Raw genomic sequence first — 25146 nt, 5'->3', positions numbered from 1 at the left:
GAAGGAGTAGGTTTAGAATACATTATGTAATCAATTGAAGACCAAAGAAAAAACAATACAGACACACATAAAAAATGGGTAACCACATTCTCGCCATGAAATACAGATCAATAACATGGGACTGAGTACAATGTACAGCAGTTCAAGAAACAGCATGAGTAGAAAAGATAAAATGCAGTACGTATCTTTGTACTAAAGCAACAAACTAGCTATGGGCAAAAAACTAGCCAATCCTAGTGCACGAGCGTTTTCACATTCCGCCCTCATTAGTATGCCACTGCGGTGGCCAAGAATCAAACCTCTGACCTTGTGCTCAGAAGCAGGCCACCCGCAGCCTCTCGGCCATCATGGCTGTCAGGAAAATGAAGTACTAAAGTGTAGGTCTGCACAAGCTGGTGGTTCTAATTGATTTCTTTGTTGGGCACCAAGAAGAGAGGACAAGATAGGTTAAGAGTCCCATGTGCACAAGGCGCCACCAGGTTCTCTTCTGTCCTCGACTACATTTTTCTTCCCTTGGTGCCTATTCTGCAACTCTAACAGAACACTGGTTATATGCTTTCGGCATTACATGGGCTTCAAAATGCCATTTCCTTCCCGTATTACAACTAGAATATCAGCCACCCCTGCGTACTCTCTAATCCGTGCCTATGTTCTCCTTTCTGTTAATGTAAAATATCAGTATATTTTGGCATTTCCACATACTGAATTCACAAAATTGCTGCCACAATGGCCAGGATTTGAACATACCACATCATACTCACTGGCACCATGCAACAAGCCACCTAACCATAGGGATAGGACCCCAATGACAGAAAAAAAGAAAGCTGCTGTGTGTCAACGTTATTTCAACTCACCGTGGTCAGTGGTCCGATGGAACCTTGGGAGGGGAACTTCTACACCTGAAATGGAAAGAATGAAATGTGTGTACAAGTCAAGGTTTAACAGCTGCTCATGAAATGCCAGCAGGCCATTTTTTTAAACATACTGCCTTTCTCATAGTGACACAGTGGTGCACCATGATGCTGAATCTTTTTACTTCGGTACCCAAAAATGGCACAACGGTCGCTCAAGGGTACTCTCGGGTGCTACGTAAAAATGGTGCTTATTGGCTTAAAGGGGCGCTGAACCACCCTTTGGGCTTAGTGAAATAACGTAGTCTGCAGGTAGCATACACTGCTGTGAACATCTCAGCCAAGTTTTGATGTGGTGCCCATAAAAGGGTCCCATAAAAGGTACCCCATAAAAGGGTCCATAATCACCTTTCTTTTAAGCCTCAAGAACTCCTTAGGAGGAGTATCGTGTCTCTCGGGAATATATTACTGTGAAATTTTTCAATAAGACCTAGCACAAGCGTAGATACTATGAATATGGTAGTCGTCTTTGTTATTCCTCCTGCCCGTCCTTAGCTGTGACAGAACGGGGCGGCGCTGGTTGTGGTGCCCCATCTACGGTGTTGCGTCACCTGGCTTCAATGTGTCTTCTTTCAGTGGAAACTGATGAGTGCTGTTGGCAACACATATTTCTGGCCACTGTTTTTGACGACCTCACCTTGCCACAAGCTTTTTCCGCTTTTTGGCTAATGACAAGCCCACCTCATCATAGGTATAGACCACAGTATTGTACGCATACGTCACGAAAGGGAGTACTTGGTCCCAATTTTAAAGGGCCCCTGAAACGGTTCGGACAAATTTTGTAGACGCATAGGGTACAACTTAAGTTTGCACCACAATTTAAGTGAAGCGTTACGTATTAATGGAGCTACAAGTGATTACAAGTTACCCTCCTCCCTAGCCATGCTTTTCCTCCTCAACTCGTTCGCCGAGTGATCGGGGCTAAGCTCTGCCTTCACTGGTTCTGCGTCACGATGCGACGTCACATCATCCACTTCCGATTGCTTTGGAGCCTGCCCCTGCCCGCGCGAAACGTCTCCGCTAGCGGCTTGGCCGTCAACCCCAAGCAAGAGCTATCGAAGCAGCGTGCGTTGCGAGCATTCTGTCGTTGCGCCGAACATGTCTGGTATTCCGGTAATCACACACTAGCTGAACGTTTCGACGGAACGGTGAAGGCATAAACTCAAGCTGATGAAGGAACTTTAGCGTAGAAGTACGTGAGCTGCCTGATCGGTCTCCACGGTCCAGCTACCCATTGACATAGAGCTTAACCAGCCAAAGAAAGAGCTAATATTGCTCTAACCAAGTGTAAAAATTTACAAAAACAACGTGTTAATGATTACACTCCTGCGAAAAATTTACACCAGCAGCAAAGAATACATTTTGTTACTGCTACTGTGTGTGGTTGAGCTCTATGCTATGCCACCAGGTGGCTGCACCGTGCAGACCATTCACATTTGCGCTTCTGTTCATCCCCTGAAACGACATGCAAGGGGACACGGCCAGGCCCTGTCCCCTGGCGCTTGAGTTTACCCTAATACCGGACTTGCGAAACGCTATTGTATTAGTAACCTTTTGGTGTAAAGTGACGGCCGCAATCGCGCAAATGCCGGCGCCCATCGGGTAGCGGCAGTCCAATGCGCTGCAGCCAGTCCGCTCGTCTACTGGCTTGCAGACGGATACGATGTCGCAGCTTGACATATTGCCAGTCGCTAAGTTTGCAGTCCACAACGCAACAAAGCCTAATCATAGCGCTCGCGAAAAGACAGACCGACACTGACAGCGGGGCTCTCGTCAAAGATGAGCACGTTGTAACACAAGCAGACGACACTTGCTGTGTGCCGGAAGTGCTTAAGTGTACTGAGAAAATTTTCTTGTGCATTCTCTTTATGTTATTTTCTTTTTTTAAAAACAAATTAACTAACATTCCAACTATTACAAACATCATTTGTTTACCATAAAGTTGGAAAAATTATCGATCATGCGCCCTGGTCAGCCAATTGGATAGCTCGCCCCACTGACGTCATGCGGGTGATTTTCGTCATATGGGTAGGGGCGGCTTAAAATTCCGCCGAGCAGTGTGCTGCGATCGGCAGCTATCTGCATTTTTAAAACCTTATAATAAATTACACGCTTTACGCGGAGCACTTAGATGCATCAATTAATGATCAAAAGGACCTACTCTAACGACTCAGTACGTTTGTAGAAAATCGTCAAAATCGTTTCAGGGTCCCTTTAATGATCAGAGGCAACATACATTGAGTCATGGCGTTAGTTTGCGGATGGTATGCTGTACTGGTGCAGTGGACGATTCGGCATTCGTCGAGTAGTGCCTTCAAAGCATCAGAAAGAAAGGTGCGGCCTCTATCGCTCAGACGTTCGCAAGGGGCACCGTGGCACAGAATGAAATGTAACAGATGTGATGCAATGTCGCAGGCAGTGGCCGTCGGCAGAGCGGCTGTTTCAGCATAGTGGGTCAAGTGATCCACTGCAACAATAATCCAGCAGTTGCCTGCTGGAGTGGATGGTAGCGGTCCATATATATATCAACACCAACATGATCAAAGGGTCGACTAGGGCAGGGAAGGAGTTGTGACGGGTAGGCTTGTCTGGGAGGTAATTTTCGGCGTTGGCACTGAGCACACGAGCGAATGAACTTTCGGATGTAGTTATACATGCTGCGCTAATAAAATCGGAGGCTATGTCAAGCATAGGTCATGAAGAGGCCGGCATGCGTGCACTGAGAGTCTGTGTGGAAAGCGTCGCAGATAAAGTCACGGAGATGGCAGGGTATCACAAGAAGCCACTTGCAAACGTCAGAAAGGTCATAAGTGGGTGGATGCAGCTGTACGAGCGAGGAGGAGACGAGCGGCCCCAGCCAATCAGCAGCGGCTGAAATGGACAGTCCACTAGGTGGACTCCTACAGAATACCGCCCCTTGTTCCAGCTCAGATTGACCCAATTAGATAATAAGAAGAAGAAGAAGAAGAAGAAGAAGAAGAAGAAAATGAAGTTGGATTATTACTTCCAGCTCTCTCGTCCTATCTTTACTTCTTATCTCTGCTTTTTCACCCCATGAATGATTCACCAATACACTTCCCTATAAATTGCTGGTAGGACAGTGATGAACATCGGCAGCCTACTACAGCAAAAAGAAATAAAAAGAAGGCCCATCTTCCGAAGTAACACCTGGACTGCAACCCCTAGAACTTGACTCACCCGAAGAGAAGATGTCCATCTTGAGAGGAAGGCCAGCCTGTGCAGCCGCTATCAGTTTCATGGCCAGGTAGAACTGGGGACGACCAAAGTGGCCCAGGCGTTTGGCACCACACAACTCTGTTATCTGGGCGAGAAATTTACAAATGCTAAGTTGAAAAGGCATGAAGGGCAAACGTCACATCAAACTACGCTGGCTCTCTCAGAACCCTCTTTGCATAATGACAAAGGAGTGGACACAACCTGTGGGCAAATTGCAATGGACTCCCTTTCGAATCTACAAGCGCATTTTGCCATGCTGCACTTGCTCCCAACCAATGATTGCTCTGGTCATACAATTTTGTTTTCTTTGGGACTTTCCCACCATTAGAAGTGCCTGAAAAGCAACAGAAATGGTGAGAACATTCTATTCATGCACTAACCATGATTATCAAACACCGGTGTGTAAAAAACAAGGGATGAATGTAAAGAGACATACACAGCGCATGAATAAGCAACTAGCCCGAATTTCAGCTCTAGTGAACTAACCATGCTTTGCAATTGGAGATTTAACAATTACCATTATTAGAACTGCAACAGCACACAACCACACCATTAAAAAAGTTTCTTTTTTTCAGGTTTCATGCACATGTCACACCTGTTTGCAATGTCACAGCTGCTAGCCTCAATTAGAAATCAATGCATACCACTAAAATTCCTTTCAAAGTTATACTACAAACACAGTATGGTTTGTAGGTTCATACAGCACAGTATGGTGCTGTCATTTATCATCAACGAACCAAACCGATGTGAACAACAAAATGCAGGCCCAACTGTAATGGACAAGTTGCTCTCATCAAAAACATGGAAGGGCTTAAAGGCTTAGCTGTGAACAGTGCACCACTGCAGTACTCTGCAAGTTGTTCCAAACAAGAGATGCCAGCCACAGGAAGATGTAGACTCGATTAACAAAGGGCAAACAAGAGAAGCCTCAGCATGTAGCCAAAATCTCAACATGGGGATTTGTCTTTGTCAGAGCAGACAAGATGTCATGGTAACAGCAGCCCTGCAGTCAATAAACTCAGCACTGTCGCAACCATTGCTTAAAGTGGCCTGCGATGCAGATTGAGCATGTGGTTTGTAACTGCTGTTAGGCCAGCATGGGTCTTGATGATGCCTCAACTGCAATGAGAGCACTGGTGTCAGGGTAGTTAGCATTTTACTTGCTCTAGATTATGCATTCCTCGCCAACCTCAGTAGAGTGAGGCAGTGTGTTTTGGCAGCAGATACAACTAGATAGGCTTTTCGCTGTGACGAAGTTTTGAAAGCACAAAAATAGGCATTAAAATATGCGAAGGATGAAATAGTGACAAAGGTGGGGGAGACACGCCGCCCACCCCTTAATTCAAAGAAAATTTGAGTTTCCCAGATGCCCCAGCGTTTCTCTCCACCCCCCTCAAGCACTGCCCCACTCCCTTCCCCCATTTGCGTGAACTCGAGGCAAGGCGACCCTTGGTTTTCCAACAGTTGCCTGCTACTTCTTTCTCACAAAGGAACACGCTAAGATCAGTGTAGGTCTTCATCATCAGCCTATTTTAATCACTGCAGGATGGAGGTTTCTCCCGGGGATCTCCAATTACCCTGTCTTGTGCTAGGCGATTCCAAGTTATGTCTGCTTCTATCCTAATTTCCTCACATCACCCAATTCTGTGGCATCCTTGACTGCACTTATGTACCCTTGGAACCCATTCTACAATTATGATAGACCACCAGTTATCTGCCCTATGCATTACATGGCCTGCCCAGCTACATATTTTACTTCTTTAACTGGAATGTTGGTTAACCCCATTTGCTTTTTAATCCACACTGCCGTATTCCTATTTCTAAATGTTACGTGCAACATTTCTCATTCCATGACTCGCTGCGCAGTCCCTAACTTCTTAAGTGTAGGTACGCATCCCCAACGCAAACTGAGGCAGCTGTTGTGGGGACAATGCTACCTTGCTATTGCAAACTTCTGGTGTACGCTACTTTTACTGGTAGCAGTTTATTACATCACAGGCGAGTGAAATGCAAGGGTTCTTTCTTACTGAACAGTCCCGGTGGGTGTGGCCGGGTTTGCAAACACTTCGCCAAAGTAACAGCACAAGTGACCTGTGGTTTTTCATGTTGCCGTCACCTTATTTTATATTTTTTTACCCCACTGTACATTATGTAAATAATTTTCTTCAACCTAGTCTACCCCTCCCAACTCCCTCCCCACTGCTGACAGCAGCTTAGTAGGACAGTTACAATGCAGTCATCGGTAACTTCCTTACCTTCCTTCATTTCATTTAAACAAACTGATTTCTACTACTACTTTCCTTTTCATCTGCTTCTCTTTTGAATTTTGAAGTCTAATAACTGTTGTTTGCATGTGCTAATCTCCGTAATTATTTTTTCATTGAACTTGGGACTGGACAAAGAATCCTTTGAATAGGAATAACTTAGAGTCAAAATAATGTTGTAGGGCCCCTTTCACCTCGTTGTTTATGCAATCTTTTTTTTTCTCTCTGCACATAGTTATTCTTCGTTCAAGCTCCCTCCCCTGTGCAAGTTTGTTTCATTTTTCATTGACTTCCAGTGCAAAAATTATGTGTTACTCTTCATTCAAAGACCGCAGAAACACTTTATAACACCATGCTTACAGGTGTGGATATAAAAGTGTGCGTGGGCATTACACAAGATCACTTATTTGAACCTTTCCATAAGACATCCATTGCTGCCAGCTATAATCTTTTGTTGACGGAGTTGCCTAGCAATATTTAAAGCTTATAATCATTCCAACAATCTCAATCTCATGTACACATTCAAATAATTTCATCCTAACAAGCGAAGAACTTCAAAATTTGTTATTTCAAACATTATCTATTTTCAGAAATGCAGCCAAGAACAGCTGATTAGAGAACATTCCAATGACACAGTCACAATATGCCCCTGTTTGATATTCAAGCTATTGTGTATGTTGATAGCTACTACTATAATCAGTTACACACATAGAAGGCCACACCACAGAGGCCAGAGATACATTTATCAGTGCCTGCATCATGACCAAAAAATAGGACGTGCCACATGAATGCATGAAAAAGGAATGCACAACTTGGCATGTCTGCATAAGCTATAGTCAATATAACATATTCCCTCCAAGCAGAGTGATACATTGCTAGACCCACATTCCTTATTGCACCATGCTGCCTACAGTACATTACATATCGAAAGCAAAGCAGAATGCTAACAATATGAAACTTGAAGCAACATTAGCTCAATAAGTTATAGTTCTAATACAATGTTTTTCAAAGTTTTCCAGTGTGTGACCCCTTTTAGTTGTACCAAACTTCTCTTGATACAACTCCCCCCCCCCCCCCCCGCCCCCACACACAGGCACTCTCTCCCTTACCCCTTATAAGCCTTCTGAAATTTGGCTGTTTTTCAAACATGGGGATACATTTACATTTTAATTTATTCGAAACACGATAAGCACAACAGGGTGAGCTACCGAAAATGCTTATGTTTTTAACAAGGATTGATTTAATTATGTCTTTTAATAAGAAGTATGCACTTGCTTTCTTGATACAACCATATTTGCTGAACCCAAATTGTACAGTCACACACACACACACACACAAACACACACACACACACGCACACACACACGCACACACACACGCGCGCGTGCGGAAAACGGCACTGAAAGTGTATGGGCACTAAGACTGAACATTCATCTTTGTTCTGGCAAGCAGAATATACATGTAGTGGGCCCTCCATAACCCCCAGAAAAAAAGCTGATGACCCACAGTTGGAGAAGCACTGTTCAAATATATAAGGTTGTTCCTATCAGAAGCCATTTCACCAAGAAATTAGCAATGCGTTAGATATCTATGATTGTACTAGCACTTGCACAGGTCCCACATAACACAGTTTCAAAGTCAAAACATGATGGATCGTCTTTTTGTATGGCACTGTCACGATGCTATTAGAACGATATAACATGTTTTTCCAGATAGCTTATTTAGTTTTCCTCCCTTTTGTATTCAAATACTACAGCCGCTGCTATCACAGGGGTAGGGAAACACAGCAATGCATACAAAAATAATTACAAGTCATGAAAACAGTACAAACTTCAAAATGCAATACATACTTTTATAAGAGCAGGTTATGGAGAGCATTCAATGGTGCTCAAGAATATTTTCAGATATGAACATTTGATAGTTCCAGTTCAATAACTTAATTTCATAATTAACATTTTTTTATCTTGTTTTTTCTTATGCATTTTGTTGGCTGAGATCTAGAAGAACCAACCATGCAACCAAATGGGTCTGAGGCCAAAGAAGAAGGAGTGTTTAGTAGTCTCAAGGGGAAAGAAATAACTGTACTTAAGTATGTTAGGTGTTCTGAAATGCTTCCAAGTGCTTTTGGAAGTGCACTTTTATCATGTATTTTCTAGCTGTGACAAAAGTAAAGCCAACCTACCATATGCACTGAGCTAGACAATTGCAGTTATTGACCGACAGCTTTTCTACTGTTGATACAGCACGTGAAAGAACATACGAAACATTTCCTTGGCTTCATTACCACAATTTTATGTTCATAAACAAAATCGATTACTATGAAAACCCCTTGCCATCAGTCACTGTGAGATAGGACCAACCATATTAAATGTGCTAGAATATTTTTATCACGTCACATTTTTCAAGTGCCCTGTTTTCTGTAGAACTGTGCAATGTATTATCAAATGACGTGCGTTCCCAATCTGGGAATTCATGTTTGTACCTTGGGCCACCAAGAGTGCAATGAATGTCTCCTTGCTCTCTCGCGTTGCATGATCTTGATTAACAAACACACTTCTCTATAGTCCTTTCATTTTTTTACAGTCAAGTGTTATTTCATGATCTTTCCTTTCTTCACTCCTCTTTTGCAGCAAATATATTATGTGTATTTTGAAGCTTGTTTATTGCTTGTAACCTGATTCTTATTGCTGCTGTTATTTTTATTGAACCCCTCCGCATGCACATATCAGAAACAATACTGCACCTGTCTCTGCATTCATGTCCTCTAATACGAGAGCATCCTCTCAGGGTTGCATCACTTGTAAATAAAACAAAACTACCACTTCACTGTGCTTGCACACTTACCAGCACAATAAATTACCAAAGCTTGACACTCCAGCTCACAAAAATTAAGTTGCACTGGCCAACTACGCGAGAACAAGTGGACACTTCGTAAGCACTGCTACAGAACCATACTTGCCTGTACTGTACTAGCCTGTACTTTGAAAGCATTAACATTTCTTAAAGCACATACGAGAAGAAAATTTTTCACTGCTGTGGCACTCCCCAAGCGAGATACTGCAAAATCTAACAATCTTGTGAACTACTGCTTTGATGCTAGGATCTCAGCTGCCCGGATTTGTTGGCATTGTATAGTTGCACAAAATAATAAGAAAAGTACGTTCCTTCAAAGAAAGTAAAATATCAAACTCAGTGCCACCTGTTCACAACAAAAACGCGTGACGAGGTTGACTGGTCAAATGCGCAAGACGCAACTCATGTTTGGCAGCAAAATTTTACGGATCGTAGTATCTCGAAAAAAGGCTGAATACCTCCGCAAATTCGGAACATAGCCTGGTATTTGGATTCCCGGCCTGCGAACGACATAGTGCTGTACGGTTTTACTGCTCGCGGATTCTGCGTTTCGTTCATACTAACATGCTAGGTAATCAAATGAATGTTCGTCGAGCCTTTGACAACGAAAAAAATGGCGAAGCAGGAGGAAGAAAAGATTGCTTTTACAAGATATCGAGCCTCACATATAAGTGCGCTACTTCACCACAACAGAACACCGATATTGCTCCAGATTATGCGGGTGCCGTGCTGAACGAGTTAATCATGGCATGAGCGCGGTAAAGGTAAACTAAAGTCTGGAAGCAACTGAAAACACTATCATAATACGCACCAAGGCTTATGTTCCCGACGCCAGCAGCTACTGACGCGAAACTCTTCGGCTGGCTGAGCAGCTCGGCAAGTGGCAGCGAATGTAAATGCAAACCGCGGAAGACTTGACGCTGCGTCGACAGCTGTCAGAGACAGCGCAGCGAGACACCGCCAGCCGCGGGTGTACCCTTACAATGTAACAAGAAACACGCACAGCCAGCAGAAAGACATTTCAGTTAATAATCCACACGCAAGAACGAGAACAAACGTATCGAGATAGCCGGCCTTGATCGCTTGATTACACGGTGAGGCGGGTCATTGACCAAAGAAGTATTTCTCAGTCACAAAGTTTACAACGCTCATAAACAAAAAATTAAGGGTGTAAAATGCACACCTACCTGCTGCAGCGTTTCCGTTGGTAGCTGTGTTGCCAGTAGCAGCTCAGATGCCTTGGAACCAGATATTTTTTCTTGGCCGTCGACGTCGTAAGCAGAGAACAGCTCGCCGAAATAGCGCTGCTCGGCATCGGTCAGTTTCAGCCCTGGGTTCTCCATCGCGGTTGACAGCTTGTGTGCTTGTAACGGCACGAATGCGCGATCAAATACTCGCTGTCAGCATCCCTGAAAAAGTAGGGGACCCGGACATCTGGCGAATCGTTCGACCAGTTACGCTCGACCCGAAAAATAAAAACGCCGCAAGCGGTAAAAGTGACGTCTCGAGCACTCGGCTTCTATTTCACACCACCGGTTGCCCGAGCGTCGACGTTTAATTCACGGAGGTGGGATCACAAAACGACATACGTAGAGCTACAACGGAACCGCTTGACGGCAATTACGAGCCAAACACTCATATGGCATGACAAAAATAGTAGGCCTAGATATCCGGTCTCTGCCGGCTATTTCGGCTCCTACGCATGCTATCGGGAGGTTACAGGGTACCAGAGATTGCGAGGGTGACTCAAAAAGAACGGGTCGTACCTCGCCTGCCATGGAGTTGGTCACCAGTTAGCCTTCCTTCCGAATTTTACGACGTAAAACGAGCACCGCGCGACTAACCCATCCTTCGTCGTCTACCATGCCCACACCGGAGTCGGGACCGACATTCGCCCGTAGTAAAAAATTCACTTGTATCTTTTTAGTCGTAGTTGTCGTACTAACAAAAAATTGATGACAAAGACAAACTCGGAATATAGGAAAATAACATTACATAACTTCTTTATTTTCCCGTAAAATACATTAACTGGTATGATGAGCCGGTAATTGCGTCAATTAGCCAATCGCGGATGGGATTTTGTGACTGGTTGGCGGATTTGGCGCGAGTCGGCGAGGGTATGCGCATGTCAGCCGGCATTGTCTCGCTGCAAGAAACCGGCGCCTACTGAAAACTTGTCAAAAAAAAGGACTCGTCGGTACAATTAGGACCATTAATCAGCAACTGTAGCGCAGTTTGTTTTGTTGAGCAGCATCTCGAGGCACAGAAATGGCAGACAAGGACGCCGGTGAGTTGATTGCAAGCTCCTACTCGCTGAGCTGTGTGTGTTTAAGATGACTGGTCGAGGCGGTGGCGCGGAGGCCATGTAGCTCAAGTTTGAGGCTATTGCCCTCCAAGAGTACGGCATTTGAATGGTTACTTTCATACGCACTCTCGAAAATTACCATAAATAATGGTTTCAGGTTTTATGCAGCATCTGTGAGGCATTGGGAGATGTTAGGCTACGCCGTCCAGGTATCCTTCGTGTATCTGGCGTAATTGGCATTGTGCGCGTGTCGTTGTTGGTGTACAGTTTCGTGCATTGCTTTAGCACGTCTCCTAGTCGGCCGTAGTGGTTTGTCTTTTAAGCTATCGTGGCTTCAGTCTCGGGATACCGTAGTTTCTTGCATATTCGCCTTCGTAATTTTTATGTTAATTGCAAATTCATCTTGTTTTAGTATTGTTGAAACATCCATGCTACTGAATCTGTCACAAATAAAACCGACTGGAGTGGCAGTTTCCTATTTAGCTCTCATGTTTACGTTCTCTGGGTGGTTCTCAGTATTACTGGAGTAGTCCCCACTGCGAGTTCTAACGTAGCACTGCGTCATGTAACGGCTTCGTAACTTCGGCGGTGGCGTAGTTTTCCTAGTGTTTTAAGCAGGACAGCTCAATTATACATGGAGGTCGTGTGAAATTTTACTCCGTTGTTTCAGTGCGGCATTTTGGTTGCCCAGTGATGCCTTTTTCCGATGGTAATGCCTTTCGCGTTCGTGAGTGGTCAAGAGCACGACCTACTGGAACTCCAGACCTGCACAGATATCCGGCTTCTATGGGAGCCACTTGCGGCCACTCTCGTTCAACGGTTGGCCGTTGGTGTTGCATTTATAACATGTTCGTCTGCTACTCTACGGTTGAGGGGGGCGGCATTGTAATTAGTATGGCGGCTGTTGTGTTGTGACGAAATGCTTGCCTAGTTGATTTTTGCAAACACAGTCACAGCGATGTCACAAGGCTTTCATTGGTCACTCGGCTCCAAAAGTTGACTGCCTGAACTTGAAAAATGTTGGTGGGTGTAGTCTGCTGCTCTCTAAAATAGCGTTAAGTAGTCGCTCCTATTGCCTTTTTCAGGCAGTAGCAAGCCGTACAGATCTTGCGCATTACTATAAGTCGCATTGTTTATAGAGTTAGTAAAGTACACAACAGTTTCATTGTATATGTTGTAAAGTTCACTTCTGCCCTCTTCAGAAACGGGAAACCTCCATAACATTCAAGGACAGAATGATTAAGGCTCAATGACGCCGGCGACTTGAGGAGGTCGCGCGACTGAACGCGGCTGATGTTCACACTGGCAAGCCCGGCTGAGCGCCACCTGCAACTTGCAATTCCGGAGATTATTGTTCTCAGCGAGAACTCTCATAATCTACGCGGAATTTGCCACGACACGGGAGCAGGCCGGGTGTAGACACATGAAAGATCACTTCCGGTGCGTCGCTGATTGGTTTATCAGTTTTGCGACCACAGTCGCGCGACTGGAAAATCAAGCAGTGAGCGACTGGCCCAAAATGGTCACTTTTCGAGAAAGGTGACCATTTGTGACTGGTCGCTTTGCGACCAACTTGGGCGCGCGACCACTGTCAGTCGCCGGTGTGAATGAGCCTTTACTACTCATTTTAACTTCTAAAAGTTGTTCGTGAATGCGTCGTAAGTTCAAAAAGAGAATTATGCATACAGCTTCACTGCGTACTTGTCTTTCGTACCACTGTTGTGCTGCCGCTGCACCATGCAGAAAAGCTAGCTTTGCAGTTTGAGAACAGTTCCGTGACACAAGGCCTGCAGTGCAGCATGTCTTAAAGCAGTGGGATCGCTTTTGCAAGCTTTCTACTGAGCTAGACATCCAACAACATTAAAAACAAGCTATGCTCACTGTTACATGAAACAGAATCGATCAACGTAGCACATATCGGGCACAGGAGTTACTTGTAAATGTTTACCAGCTCATCTGCCTTTCACTGCAGCACACAGCAGTAAATCCTAATGTCATCTATGACCTTAGGCTATCTGTAATCAACTCAAAAAAGCTAGATTATCCTATGAATCTTTTGAAACAATTTTGCCAGTCTCTTACGGAGGCTAGGAAAGGGAAATTTATGCCGTCTAGCATTGCAGCTGCCGCCTATGCTTGTTGCTGACCTTTCTTGCACTGTTCTTCCTCCTTTAATTTCACTATTCAAACGTAAAGCATTCACCAATTTTTTGTTTTCTTTTTATATTTGTGAATTTATTCATCTACCACCAATACAAGCACTTTGTACCTGCCGAAATGGCAGCGCGAGCGCTGAACAGATCGAAGAAGCAGACGACAGTGAACAGGTTATAACTAGCGCCACTCTGCTTGTACGCTCTGTCTCTAGCTGCAAAAGGCACGAAATAGACCACGCGTGCTGGAGCAGGGAGATCTGTGCAGGTCTGGAGTTCACTAGATCGTGGCCTAGATATACTCCACCCCAGGTGGAGCATCAAATGCGGCTGCTCATGAACGTGAAAAGCGCCGAAAGGCATTAGCATTGGAAAAAGGCACCATTACAATATCGTGGCCCAGTGCAGGGTAGCAAACCGGATGTGCATCACGACTTAGTCTCGTTAACCTTCCTGCCTTTTCTCTCATTTATTTCTGTCACTCGCTTGGTGTCGCTTTTTTGGTGCGGCTAGTGAAAAAAAAAAAAAAAAATGTTGAGTACGTAGTACATGTTGGGAAATGTTCTGTTCATTCACAGAAATGTTCTCACCTTCACAGAATTTCTTTCAATGCTTTGAACATATGCAAGCACAATGTCTGAACTAGAAGTCTGTTGTCTTGATAAAGGCCTGGTGCACTGCTCATTACTCGATTGCCCTGTTATGTTGAGGTTTATGAAATTTGTTAGTGCCACTGAAAATGCACTGCACTGTTAAAATTGCTAGACGGGCCATTGTAAATGGTGCCGTCTGATTACACCCTCTTTGCAGTGATTCAGATAATGCCTTTCAATTAACTCGCATAAGCAAAGTGGCATTTACATGTGAAAGCATGATTAGAATAGGCCAGGGCAATCATTCATGATTTTGTTGTTGCATCTTGGGTGTCTTAGTTGAGGTTGCTAACAGTGTTCTATGTGTGCAGTTGAAGAGAGAGTGATCAATGAGGAGTACAAGATATGGAAGAAGAACACTCCTTTTCTCTATGACCTCGTAATGACGCACGCGCTGGAGTGGCCCAGCCTAACGGCCCAGTGGCTCCCAGACGTGACTCGGTAAGTGGCATGAACAAGTTTTTGCACATGGGCAGATTAATGACTGAAGCAAGCAGAAGGCAATAGTTTGGATTTTCCTTTTGCCTTTCTTTTTTGCAGCTTGCAGCAGCAAGAATGCCATTGCTAACCATGAAACCATCACATGAGATTCCTGCTGTGATTCTGTTTCTCATTGTAATTTCTTCTGATTTCTTTTGCCATAACAGGGGTGTAAAGCTTGTTTGAATTATATCGTGCATGTATTTGTTTCAAGGCAATGGTGCCTTCAAAAATTTCACCAAATTAGTTTTTGTGCTTACTTAAAATAGTGTGTTGTGCTTCTGTCCTTCTGCACTTAGGCTATAGGATGGCATACTCGCTCACTAGCACCAATGTTGGTGAGTAAGTATCTTCCTATTGTGCCAGCCTATGACTTCCTAAATGTTCTTGTGGTGAGTCACCAAGTAGATGAAGAGGGTCTAGCACTGCTGCTGTATTGCTTTCTCCAGTCAAAAGGACCCAGTTGACCTATAGTATGAGCTGAACTGTTGTTTGACAAAGCAGAATTTTATGTGTACACTTTTTGTGCGACCCATCTGTTGAAATAGAGATCACTGAACAGATAGAACAAAGGATCATTGTCAAACTTCTTGTGAAATTAAGCAAAAATGGTGCAGAGATTCATCAAATGTTCTAACAGGCCCATGGAAAGGATGCCATAAAGGAAAGAAATGTGTTCTAATGTGTCCAGCATTTGGAATGCCGTGAAGAGCCCAAGGACAAAACATCAGGAAATCCCTCGACCTTGTGTAAAGATGAAAACATAAATTGTGGGATTCTCGTCTGCGTGTTGACTGTTGAATGATGTTTAGAATGACATCACAAGCACTTGATTTAGGAAAGTCATCCATTCACGGGATTTTGAGTGAAAACTTGTAAATGAAGAAGGGTTGCGCCAAGATGGTGCCGAAACTGCAGACTCCTGAGTAAAAGTTGTGACTAGTGAATGTTGAATATTGCATTGATTTGTAAGCTTCAGACAACAGCAATAAATCCTTGCAAAGCAACTTCACGAATGATGAAACGTAAATTTATTAATACAGCATCGAGCTTAAGTCACTGACAAAGGAGTGGAAAACATGAGCCAAGGCCATAAAAAAAGCACGGAATAACAAAGAAAAAAATTGGCGATGTTGATTGTGTTTTTTAACTGGCATAAGATTATACACCATCACTTTGTACCCAAAGGCCAGGCTGACAGTGCAGTTTTTTACATGGAGGTCCTGAAGCGACCACATTTGTCATAAGAGGGGAATTGGATTCTGCACCACAATAATGCCCCTATGTGCTCTGCTTCAATAGTGAGTGAGTCTTTTAATTCGCAGTTTGTGGGACTGAGGATCTGAGAAAAAGAATTCTGCAGCCTGGTATGCGGATTCAAATACTTTGCAGTACATATTGTTGCGGCTAGGGTGGCGGTCAGGGCATGGAATCTACCAAGCCCATCGACTACTGCGTCATGTTGTAGAAAATGAAGGAAAAAGGGTTTATTTAGCTTAGTTACACGGCTCCAGTATGAAAGTCCACTCCATGCAGGAGCTAGTTAAACGTTTCGGTTCACATCAGGACACCCTGTCCTCACTCTCGAAAAGTCTGTTTTAATGCCGTCGTCTTCCTTAAGTGAGTCGACTAGGGACTCTGAAGACTGTCCATCAGCAAATCGCCATCGTCGAGCATGGGCGTGGCAATACCACGCACATGCTCGTCATAACCCGCTGTAACTCCACCTCCAAAGGAACTGGTTTGGCATCTGTGGAAAGAAATAGGCCGGCGACACCTAGTTTGTTTGCCATTACCCCCCCTTCTTCTTCGTTCTGGCTGCCAGGTGAAGGGCGGGCTGAGGGCCTTTCATAGAACCCTGCAACGGCCGGTGTACACAATGTCTTGACGGCTGGATAAGTGCCGAGGGATGTGTGGTGATTTGTCTCGTCTAATTACTGCGCTTCTCACTACGTTGTCAGGGTTTCCTCCCTTTTATCCTTTGCTCAGGTTTCCAGGTAATGTTGGGGTGAGCGCACTTCAACTATCAGTGCCCATGCTGCGTTGTCATCTGGATAGGAGGTGTGGTGATTTGACATGTGGCAAACGTTCAATTACTGCGCTTCTCAATATGTTGTGGTTCCCTCGCTTTCATCCTTTTCTCAGTTTTCCAGGTAATGGTGGAGTGAGCGCTTTTAGTCATTGTCCACGCCGCGTTGACGTCTGGATAGGAGGTGCGGTGGTTTGACATGTGGCATACGTTCAATTAACACCCTTGGTGGTGTTGAGACGTAACAATATGAAAACAACACACTTCTTCAGTTTTAGTGCCTGTCAGCAAAAACATCAGCAATTCAGTCTTTTCATGGAAATTTTGACACCAGTTCAGGTATCTTACAGCTTGTTTTCGCCTTCCTGATGCCTGCCTAATTTCCACTCTCTAGCTGCTTCATTGCCTTCTTGATAATGTAGTTTGTTCCCTGTTGGTAGCAGTTGACAAAAACACTTTTGTCACTCCACATGTCCACCTTGGTTTGTTTGTTTCAGCTGCTTGATACCCTATGCATGATGGTGCCAGTTACCTGGCTTACATAATGGATGGACGTGTTCAGCAGCCATGTTGTGCATTTTATCAGACCTGAAATTGTTTCCTTAGAGCGGCTAACAGGCTCTGTTTCTTTTTCCTACTCAGCCCTGAGGGAAGGGACTACAGCATCCACAGGCTCATTCTGGGGACACACACGTAGGTCTTTTTTGTCCTTCTTTAGCGAGAATCTTGAATGCCACTATTTTTGAAGCTTGAAAATGACTTTTTGCACTTACATGCAATATCTCCCGCTCATCAGATCTGATGAACAGAACCACCTGCTCATAGCAAGCGTACAATTGCCAAGTGAAGATGCTCAATTTGATGCAACTCACTACGATAGCGAGAAAGGAGGTAAGACAGTTCTCATTCTCCTGGTGTGAAATTGTAGCAGTGGAGGGAAGGATTAGTATCTGCATTGAAATGGTGACCTTGTCAGGCATGTGAAAATCCTTGCGATGATGTAGCTACAAAACTGTGCAGTCTTGTCTAGAGCTGGTCCTGCCTTGTGCCACCACAGTAGCTTTTCCTAAACCACAAGCTTGCATATCATTAAGGGGCCCTGGCAAGTTTTTTCAAGCCACCATTTCTGCTTTAGATCTATTCTCAGCGTGTCAAAGAACAGAGGGCAAAAAAAAAGTTGTGATAAATAACACACGTAAACTGAAGTTAACGGTCGAGAAAGTTCAATATACAAACAAAATGAGAGTTGCATTCGATTCCAGTTTTTACAGCTCTCAATGCCACATTTAACTATCTCATGAAATCATAGGGTGGCACCAATAGCAACACATCAACAGGAGTCGATGTGCCACAGTTGCTAAGCCTGCTCTGCTTGTTGATGGCGTTCCCATAACTTCTGCGATTGGGCTGCATGTGGTACAATCTCGGAGGCCGTGGTGTCACTTTTGTAGTTGCACGAGGCTGTTGGCACGGCGTATGCTTGCTATGTTGTTGTGTCATTCCCATGGTTGCAAAACCTCACCCGTGGTGGTGTGATAGTCAAGCAATACTTGCAGTGGTTGTAAAACATAATGCCATAGTTTTTTTCGCAGTACTCGCAATATCGTGTGAACGTAAATCACTTATTTCATTTTCAGCCAATGATCTAGCAGCATCTTTGCATCTGTGGGCAGCGACACAAATCGCGCACACCACTGTTCACAAGCGAAGCGAAATGCGGAAATGGTGAACAGGCATGCAAAGAGTGGAAAAACACACAAAGATATTTGTGGGCGCATGTGACTGGTCCCGTGGTTTAGTTCCCCGTGAAGTGTTGCCAGCCCACACGGCGCTGCTAGCTGTTTTGTGGGATGCCCATGGTTTGTCAACAAACTGTTTCTATTGTATGAAAGCAAAAACTATGGGCATTTTGTGAGATAAGTTCCTCTTTTTAAGCAGCCCGCTTTCGCACAGTGTTTGATAGCTATTGTGGAATTGTGTGCGCACGGCGTGTGATACTGCCTGCAGCTCGATTGAAACTACTTTGGACCTTACGGTTATGCGTATAGGTCGACTCTGATTATGGGTTGACCCCCGAACTTTGGAAAGTCATTTAAGGGGGGACGCGGGGATCAACTATGGAAAAACGACCCAAAAATCACTTTTTAGAAAGTTGCAGATTCCGAATCTCTGACCCCTTTTCTATAAGTTTTCCAAGTATTTCCGCTGAAAACGACTGCTAAGTACCATAAATAAATATATACACCAGGCAATACAGCGAAAATTTCGTGAAAATCGGTGGAAAAGTCGCGGTTTTCGAGCGCCCCTAGCTCCGGAACGGCAGTACGCGGCGCGGCCATGCTGGTACCGTTGAAAAGCGCGCCTCTTCGCCTTTTGACGCCCCTCTTTCATTTCCTGAGAGAGAGAAGAGCAAGCATAAAAACATAAAAAGTCTGAAGGTCGCGGAGCTGCTTGTTACGGCCGCCGATTGGCTTGCTCCGTCACGTGCGTTCTATGAGCCGCCCCATTGGCCGGGTCTGGAAGCGAGCTGCTGCGGCGTCTGCTTCTCCCGTTTCTTCGCGCGCTGGCTGCTGCGCCTTTGTTTACGTGTTAGATATTCGAGGTACACCGCCGCTTCATCGCTTTATTCCGATTTGAGTTTTCTATTTCATTTTGTGGTTTCGAACATGACTGGGCGGACGTGGACGACGAAATACGCGACCAAGCACCGCTTCGGCAGCCGCAAGCGCAAGCCGCCGAACATCCGAACGATAAGTAGTCCTAGCAGAGATGTGTCCGCGCGCTAGCTTGCAAGAGAGACTGTCGACGCATTGCCGGGCAGTTCGCAGGCTGTTGCAGCCTTGAGCTCCAATGGTGATGATACCGAACTAATAACGGCCGTTTCCGATGCTTCCGGGCCTGCGACGTCCCGTAAATACTCCGCGACGTACCCCGATTGTGCCACCGCCGTCACCGAGATGAACGACGAAAGTGCGGTCCAAGCGCGTGCGTCTGCCGGCCGTGAAAACGAACCGTGCATCAGCAACGGTCGCACCATACAGTCGCATCTTGAGTCACAATTCATCTTGTCGGAGGTGTTGAACATGACCGCCGCCACTGTCCGCGCGTCACTTGGTTCTGTGCCGGCAACCGAACGGAAGATAGGGTTTACGGCGGGAGGAGCATGCTCGGTGGTGACGGACTCAAGCGAGTCGAGCGGCTGAGAAAGATGCCTTGAGCAAGAAGAGGGCACAAAAAGCACATGAAAGCAAGCATAAAAGATCCAAGAAGCCAAGAGATCAACCTGACACCTGCACCTACAAGGCCGGTGGTTTCTACTCGAATAAACATGGCTCAAAACTTCGAACACCTTTTTCTCAAAACTTTTTTCTACCACCAAGGTCAACTTGCAAAGCCAATATCTCAGCCGCTGTTATGAATATTTTTACACCGTTTGTTTTGTTACACTCATTGTGCACCACTGCACACAGTGACATGTTTTGTTTTCAAAATAGTAGCTTCAATAATTTGTTATCTTTTGTTTTCACAGTCGAGATTTTCATGCAACTGAAGTAGCTACCAAGGAATGAGAATATAAAAAAAATCTGCTAGGCTAAAAAAATTACAGGAATGTCACTGTGTGGAGGATACATATAGGAGTGCTATCAATGTTTGCTTGAACTCCTACCATCAATATACAGGTGTGCAGGCATTTTGCAAAAATGAAAGCAGAAAAATTTTGTAAACAAAAAAGTACTTCAGATATTGCAGCCATATTTTCACAGTTTTGTTTATGTGATGTTATTAACACCTGTGCAAAATTTCATCAAAATCGGCTGGTAAATAAAAAAGTTTGCTTTCATCCCCATGTCCCCCCTTAATGGCAAAAACGTTGACTTATGATCGGCAATATATGGTAGTTTAGGAAAATTGCACTTTAAAGTAATTGCTTAGTAAAAAGTGATCACATGCATTCTGGCTGCCTTTCAAAAACTTGTGTGCCCTATGTGGAACAGTAGCAACAGGCATAAAGTGCAAAAACAAATAATTGTAATTCTTGCATTACTTCCCATTGCATTGCTTTGGCTTGGAAGATGGAACATATTGCATGTTTTAGATGGTTGGAAAATTTTGTTGCAAAATTGGGCATCGCATTTTGTGTACATGAATGAATGCAGCCAAACATTCAAGCATGTGTTTAATTATGTGCAAAGCCTGTAGAGCTTCTGTCAAAGAAAATATCGAACCTTGCTGGGATGTTGTCTTCATACTTCACATGGTGTCAACATCTAGGTTTCCCTAGTTTGTATTGTGTTTGTACATAGTTTTTGGAGGTCCCAGTACAGTCTTCGACTATGGGACATCCTTATGTATACTACACACATGTAATTTTCTGTACTTTTAGCAATAAATGAAGTCTGAAATTCTGAAAATTCATATTTGCATCAAGTGTTTGCAGAGGTTAACAAGTCCCCATGGCTGTTGACACTGAGGGAGGAGATTGGTAGTGGCATGCAATTAGAACCATTTAAGGTGCAAGTTGTTAGTGCAACAGTGCTTTCTGTTATAACATTGTGCATTTCTCTGTCTCCTTGTTTCAGAGTTTGGTGGTTTTGGATCTGTCAGTGGGAAGATTGATATTGAAATCAAGATCAACCACGAGGGGGAGGTCAACAGAGCGCGCTTCATGCCGCAAAACCCGTGCATCATCGCCACGAAGACCCCCTCGAGCGATGTGTTAATCTTCGACTACACTAAGCACCCCTCAAAGCCTGGTCTGGCACCCTATCTCATTTTCTTCCTCTTGCGCAAAAGTGTTTTGCTGTCAGGACACGTTGTATTTGTGCTGTGACTGCTAGAGAAATATATTGTATGCAGTGTGAACATTCCTTTCCTTGTTTTCACCCTTTTGTGAAGGAGCCATTTAGTTGTTAGTGAACCGAAATGGAACTTTCTAAATGGACAATCTAGCTGAATGTGTTTAAATGAGAGATGAATGAATTTACCGAGAGTGTAGATAAACCTTTTATATTGAACCTTTGTTTCTTTTTCTCATGACATTGCCTTTTCCCCCAATGATATTGACATTAGTGTATCTTGTTTTGTTTGATTTTTTTATGCATCTTTCTTTCTTTCTTTTTCCCAGATCCCAACGGTGAATGTAGTCCTGATCTCAGACTTCGCGGTCATCAGAAGGAAGGGTGAGCATGGAAGTTTTATGCATGACAAACAGTGAAAGTACCGTCCAGTATGCTGATTAACAGCTCAGCATACAACATACAGTCAACATCTCATTTGTTGGACTATCTAGGGACTGTGAAAACGTCTGCAAAATTGGGCAGCCCCCCCCCCCCCCCAAACAAAAAGGAAACAAATGCATGCCTTTAACAGCCATCAAGGGCTCGAATTACCACAGCCACATCCGAAACAGCTTAGAATCCTGTCAGTAGTAGTATTAGGCGTCTTGGTGCTTGTACTGTGATAGGAGACAGTGGGTGCAGGGACACATTTCAAGTCCCGTGACTGTGGATCCTTTTCACTCTTGTCATGCTTCATTGCAATACAGAGTGTATGTTTGACTCCTAATCACCGCTTTTGGGAACCAGCATTATGCATTAGATTCCTGCTGTGCTTTTTGCACTTGTGACGCCATCGTGAGGATGACAAAGGCAGAGTTAGTGCCATTGCAGGCAGCGGCGAATCCTTTAAATGAAAAATGTGGCACCAAACAGCAGGAAGCTTGATAGCAAAATGCAGCTAGGCCTAACTAAAGCCTCTCGGTGTTTAAAAGTAGCACCATCTCCACTACCCGCCCCTGCTTCCTGCTCGTTTTTCACTCGCACTACTGCAACATAAACGACGTTGGGTATTTCGGCGCATGTCGGGTAGTAACTGGGGTCGGGTGCTTGCAACTTGGCTGCAATTTTTCAAATATTTTTTTCCCAGAAGTTACTTTTTACATGTGTTTCCTTTTTATCAAGCGGAAACATTGCATGCAGCGGAACGCAGTGCAAGATGCATTGTACGAGTAGAAAAGCCCTCTGCAAGCACAGCTTTCGTAGCACACCTGTACTTCTAGTTGTGCCTTCTTTGTCATGGTGTGCCTGAGCGCCCATTGTGTTTGGTATTGGTGCACCTATACGCGCTGATCTACTATTTGGTGTCCCAGCACATTCGGCGCCCTTGACAAAACTCGGGTAATGTGTGACCAACTTTGATGTAAGCTTCAAGGTACAGTTGAACCACACAATAATAAAATGGCTGGGAATGCGAAAGAATTCGCTTTCGCGAGAATTTTGTTGTTGTGAAATGAGACGGCTCAGAGGTAATGCGTCGCAGAATAAAACTTTACTGTCAAAATTTTATAAGCCTACTTTGGCAAGCTTGCTCGAGGATATAGAACCACATTGCCAACAGTACAAAGTGCGCTGCATGCGTCGATCAGCAGTGGAAGCACTGCTGTGGAACAGTATTCTGGGTCAATTGCTTTCGGATATACGATCACTGTTGCGTAACTCGGCACCGGACGCAGAGCAACAGTGCTCCACGCATGCAGCAGAGTTTCTCCAGCGCACGCCCTAGACGCCAACGCGTCTGGTGCTGGGTGCAAAAGTGATCGTATCTCGTATACCCAAAGCAAGTCGGTCGAGATTACGGACCTTTAGCGCAAATTTACGTCCAGCGTCGAATCCGCACGCGATATCTGTCAGGTTGCACCAAACCAGCGTTCTTGAAGCAAGGAATGCATATTCCCGGATGATCACTCACGGCTCAATCCGTAGCACTCCATGCTGCAACTGCCATCTCAAGTGCCATAAACAATTCCATGTCAGTGGCACGGGGATTTCCTTGTTCTTGCTGCATTTTTATCGATATACACTGAACTAGGTGTGCAAAAACCGCCGTCACATGTCGGTAGCCACACGTGTGCCGCTTCAAACGGGCGATCAATGAACAAAATGGCGGCCATGATGTGTTTTCAGCTTGATCGCTTCCAGCGCTTCGTTATTTTTGTAAACGAAAATGACAGCACTCATGCAAGTGTAATGTGGTGGTATTTGGTGCAGCTTTAGTGCAAAGCAATAGCATGCTAGCACATTTTGGAACCTGCTAGCCTTGCACGAGTAGGTAATATGCAGAGTTATGTTCCGGACAATTTCGTTGATGCGGGATTGTAGTAAAGCAATATTTCGTTGCCGAGAAGTACAAAATGCATTGAATCCTATGGGCTTTCTCCGGGAATACGAAAATATCTTGTTGCGAGAATTTGCTATTCACGTGATTTTATTATTGCAGGTTTTGACTGTAGAACACAATGAAAAAAGTGGGTGCTCCGAAGCTTAGTTGTCAATCTCTAGAGGTTTCATGCACGGCACCTGAGAGATACTCCACATGTTATTTCACGTAATGGGATCGCGAACAAAGCTGTTATGCAAGAGCAGAGGCGTGTTTAGTTTAGTTTTTACTTGTTCTTGATAGGTTGTTGCAATTTGTGCGAGTGTGTGCCATGCGGTCATTTGTGACGAAATGCCGCGGTCCTCACAGCTATGTGGGCCCGACACTTCTGCGGTCAGTTCACTTAAAGGGCCTCTCACCAGGTCTGACCATTGTGAGCCAACAAGCGCAGTACATAAAATGCAAGCTAACGAGTGTGTCTGCTAAGTACTGCATCCCTATGCACCGCAGAAAAAGCTTAAAATTCAAACCAAATGCTATTTTTCCTTCTCACGGGTGCTGTGCTTCTAGCTGGACAGTCGACGTCAATTGTGCAAGTGGCATTCGTACATGGCAGTGCTGTGATGCCACTCATAGTGACATACGAGTTTGAGAATTATTCAAGGCAGCATCAGCTATGTGTTTAATCTGTTGCTTCTATAAGTGAATGATAGAGAAATAATAAAACATACAGAATGAATGTCTGTGTGTTTTCGTTTTACTTCGTACCATAGCAAGCAAAATGTACTTCTGTTTCGTCTGCTTATTACCAGGTAGTGCAATCTTGCATGCATGCAACGAAACTGTCATTTTCTACTGTGTTCCAGCGCCAGGATTATGCTCTTTCATCTTTTCGCGCTTGCCTCAGGGCTCGAGATTGTGGGATCGACTTATACCGCTTATCAGCTGCTCTCGTGCAGAGCACGCAACATCATCTGCTGCACAAACGAGACAAACGCAACAGGTCACGCATGAGGCCATCGCTGGAAGGGCGACGCTCAGTGAAAATGCAAGAGGGAGAAAGAGAAAAAGAAGGCGATGCCCGTGATGTATTCGTTATGTTATCT

General features: G+C 44.5%; 2 protein-coding genes across 6 annotated transcripts in view; one reads left to right on the top strand and one right to left on the bottom strand.

Annotated features, from left to right (window-relative positions):
• Nucleotides 1–11188, bottom strand: part of Reps (RALBP1 associated Eps domain containing) — a 71215-nt gene extending 60027 nt beyond the window's left edge. For 2 of the 5 annotated variants that reach the window (XM_055066495.2, XM_072288829.1), the window contains exons 1-4: nt 11032–11187; nt 10453–10674; nt 4110–4233; nt 855–899 (exon numbers count right to left, since the gene is read on the bottom strand). In XM_055066495.2, coding sequence (XP_054922470.1) covers nt 855–899; nt 4110–4233; nt 10453–10608 — 325 coding nt within the window. In that variant the 5' untranslated portion in view covers nt 10609–10674; nt 11032–11187. Of the gene's footprint in view, nt 1–854; nt 900–4109; nt 4234–10452; nt 10675–11031 lie in introns of all 5 variants that reach the window. The other 3 variants (XM_050171926.3, XM_050171927.3, XM_072288830.1) reach the window with 2 other exon arrangements.
• Nucleotides 11189–11355: 167 nt separating this feature from the next.
• Caf1-55 (chromatin assembly factor 1 p55 subunit) overlaps nt 11356–25146 on the top strand; it is a 30153-nt gene continuing 16362 nt past the window's right edge. The window contains exons 1-6 of the mRNA XM_050171934.2: nt 11356–11552; nt 14688–14817; nt 17528–17578; nt 17682–17776; nt 21466–21639; nt 22011–22065. Of these exons, the coding sequence (XP_050027891.1) occupies nt 11534–11552; nt 14688–14817; nt 17528–17578; nt 17682–17776; nt 21466–21639; nt 22011–22065 (524 nt within the window). The 5' untranslated portion in view covers nt 11356–11533. The remainder of the gene's footprint in view (nt 11553–14687; nt 14818–17527; nt 17579–17681; nt 17777–21465; nt 21640–22010; nt 22066–25146) is intronic.

The sequence above is a fragment of the Dermacentor andersoni genome, chromosome 6 (genome assembly GCF_023375885.2).
Source record: "Dermacentor andersoni chromosome 6, qqDerAnde1_hic_scaffold, whole genome shotgun sequence".
Classification (NCBI taxonomy): Eukaryota; Metazoa; Arthropoda; class Arachnida; order Ixodida; family Ixodidae; genus Dermacentor; species Dermacentor andersoni.
This window is presented reverse-complemented; position numbering and strand designations above follow the sequence as displayed.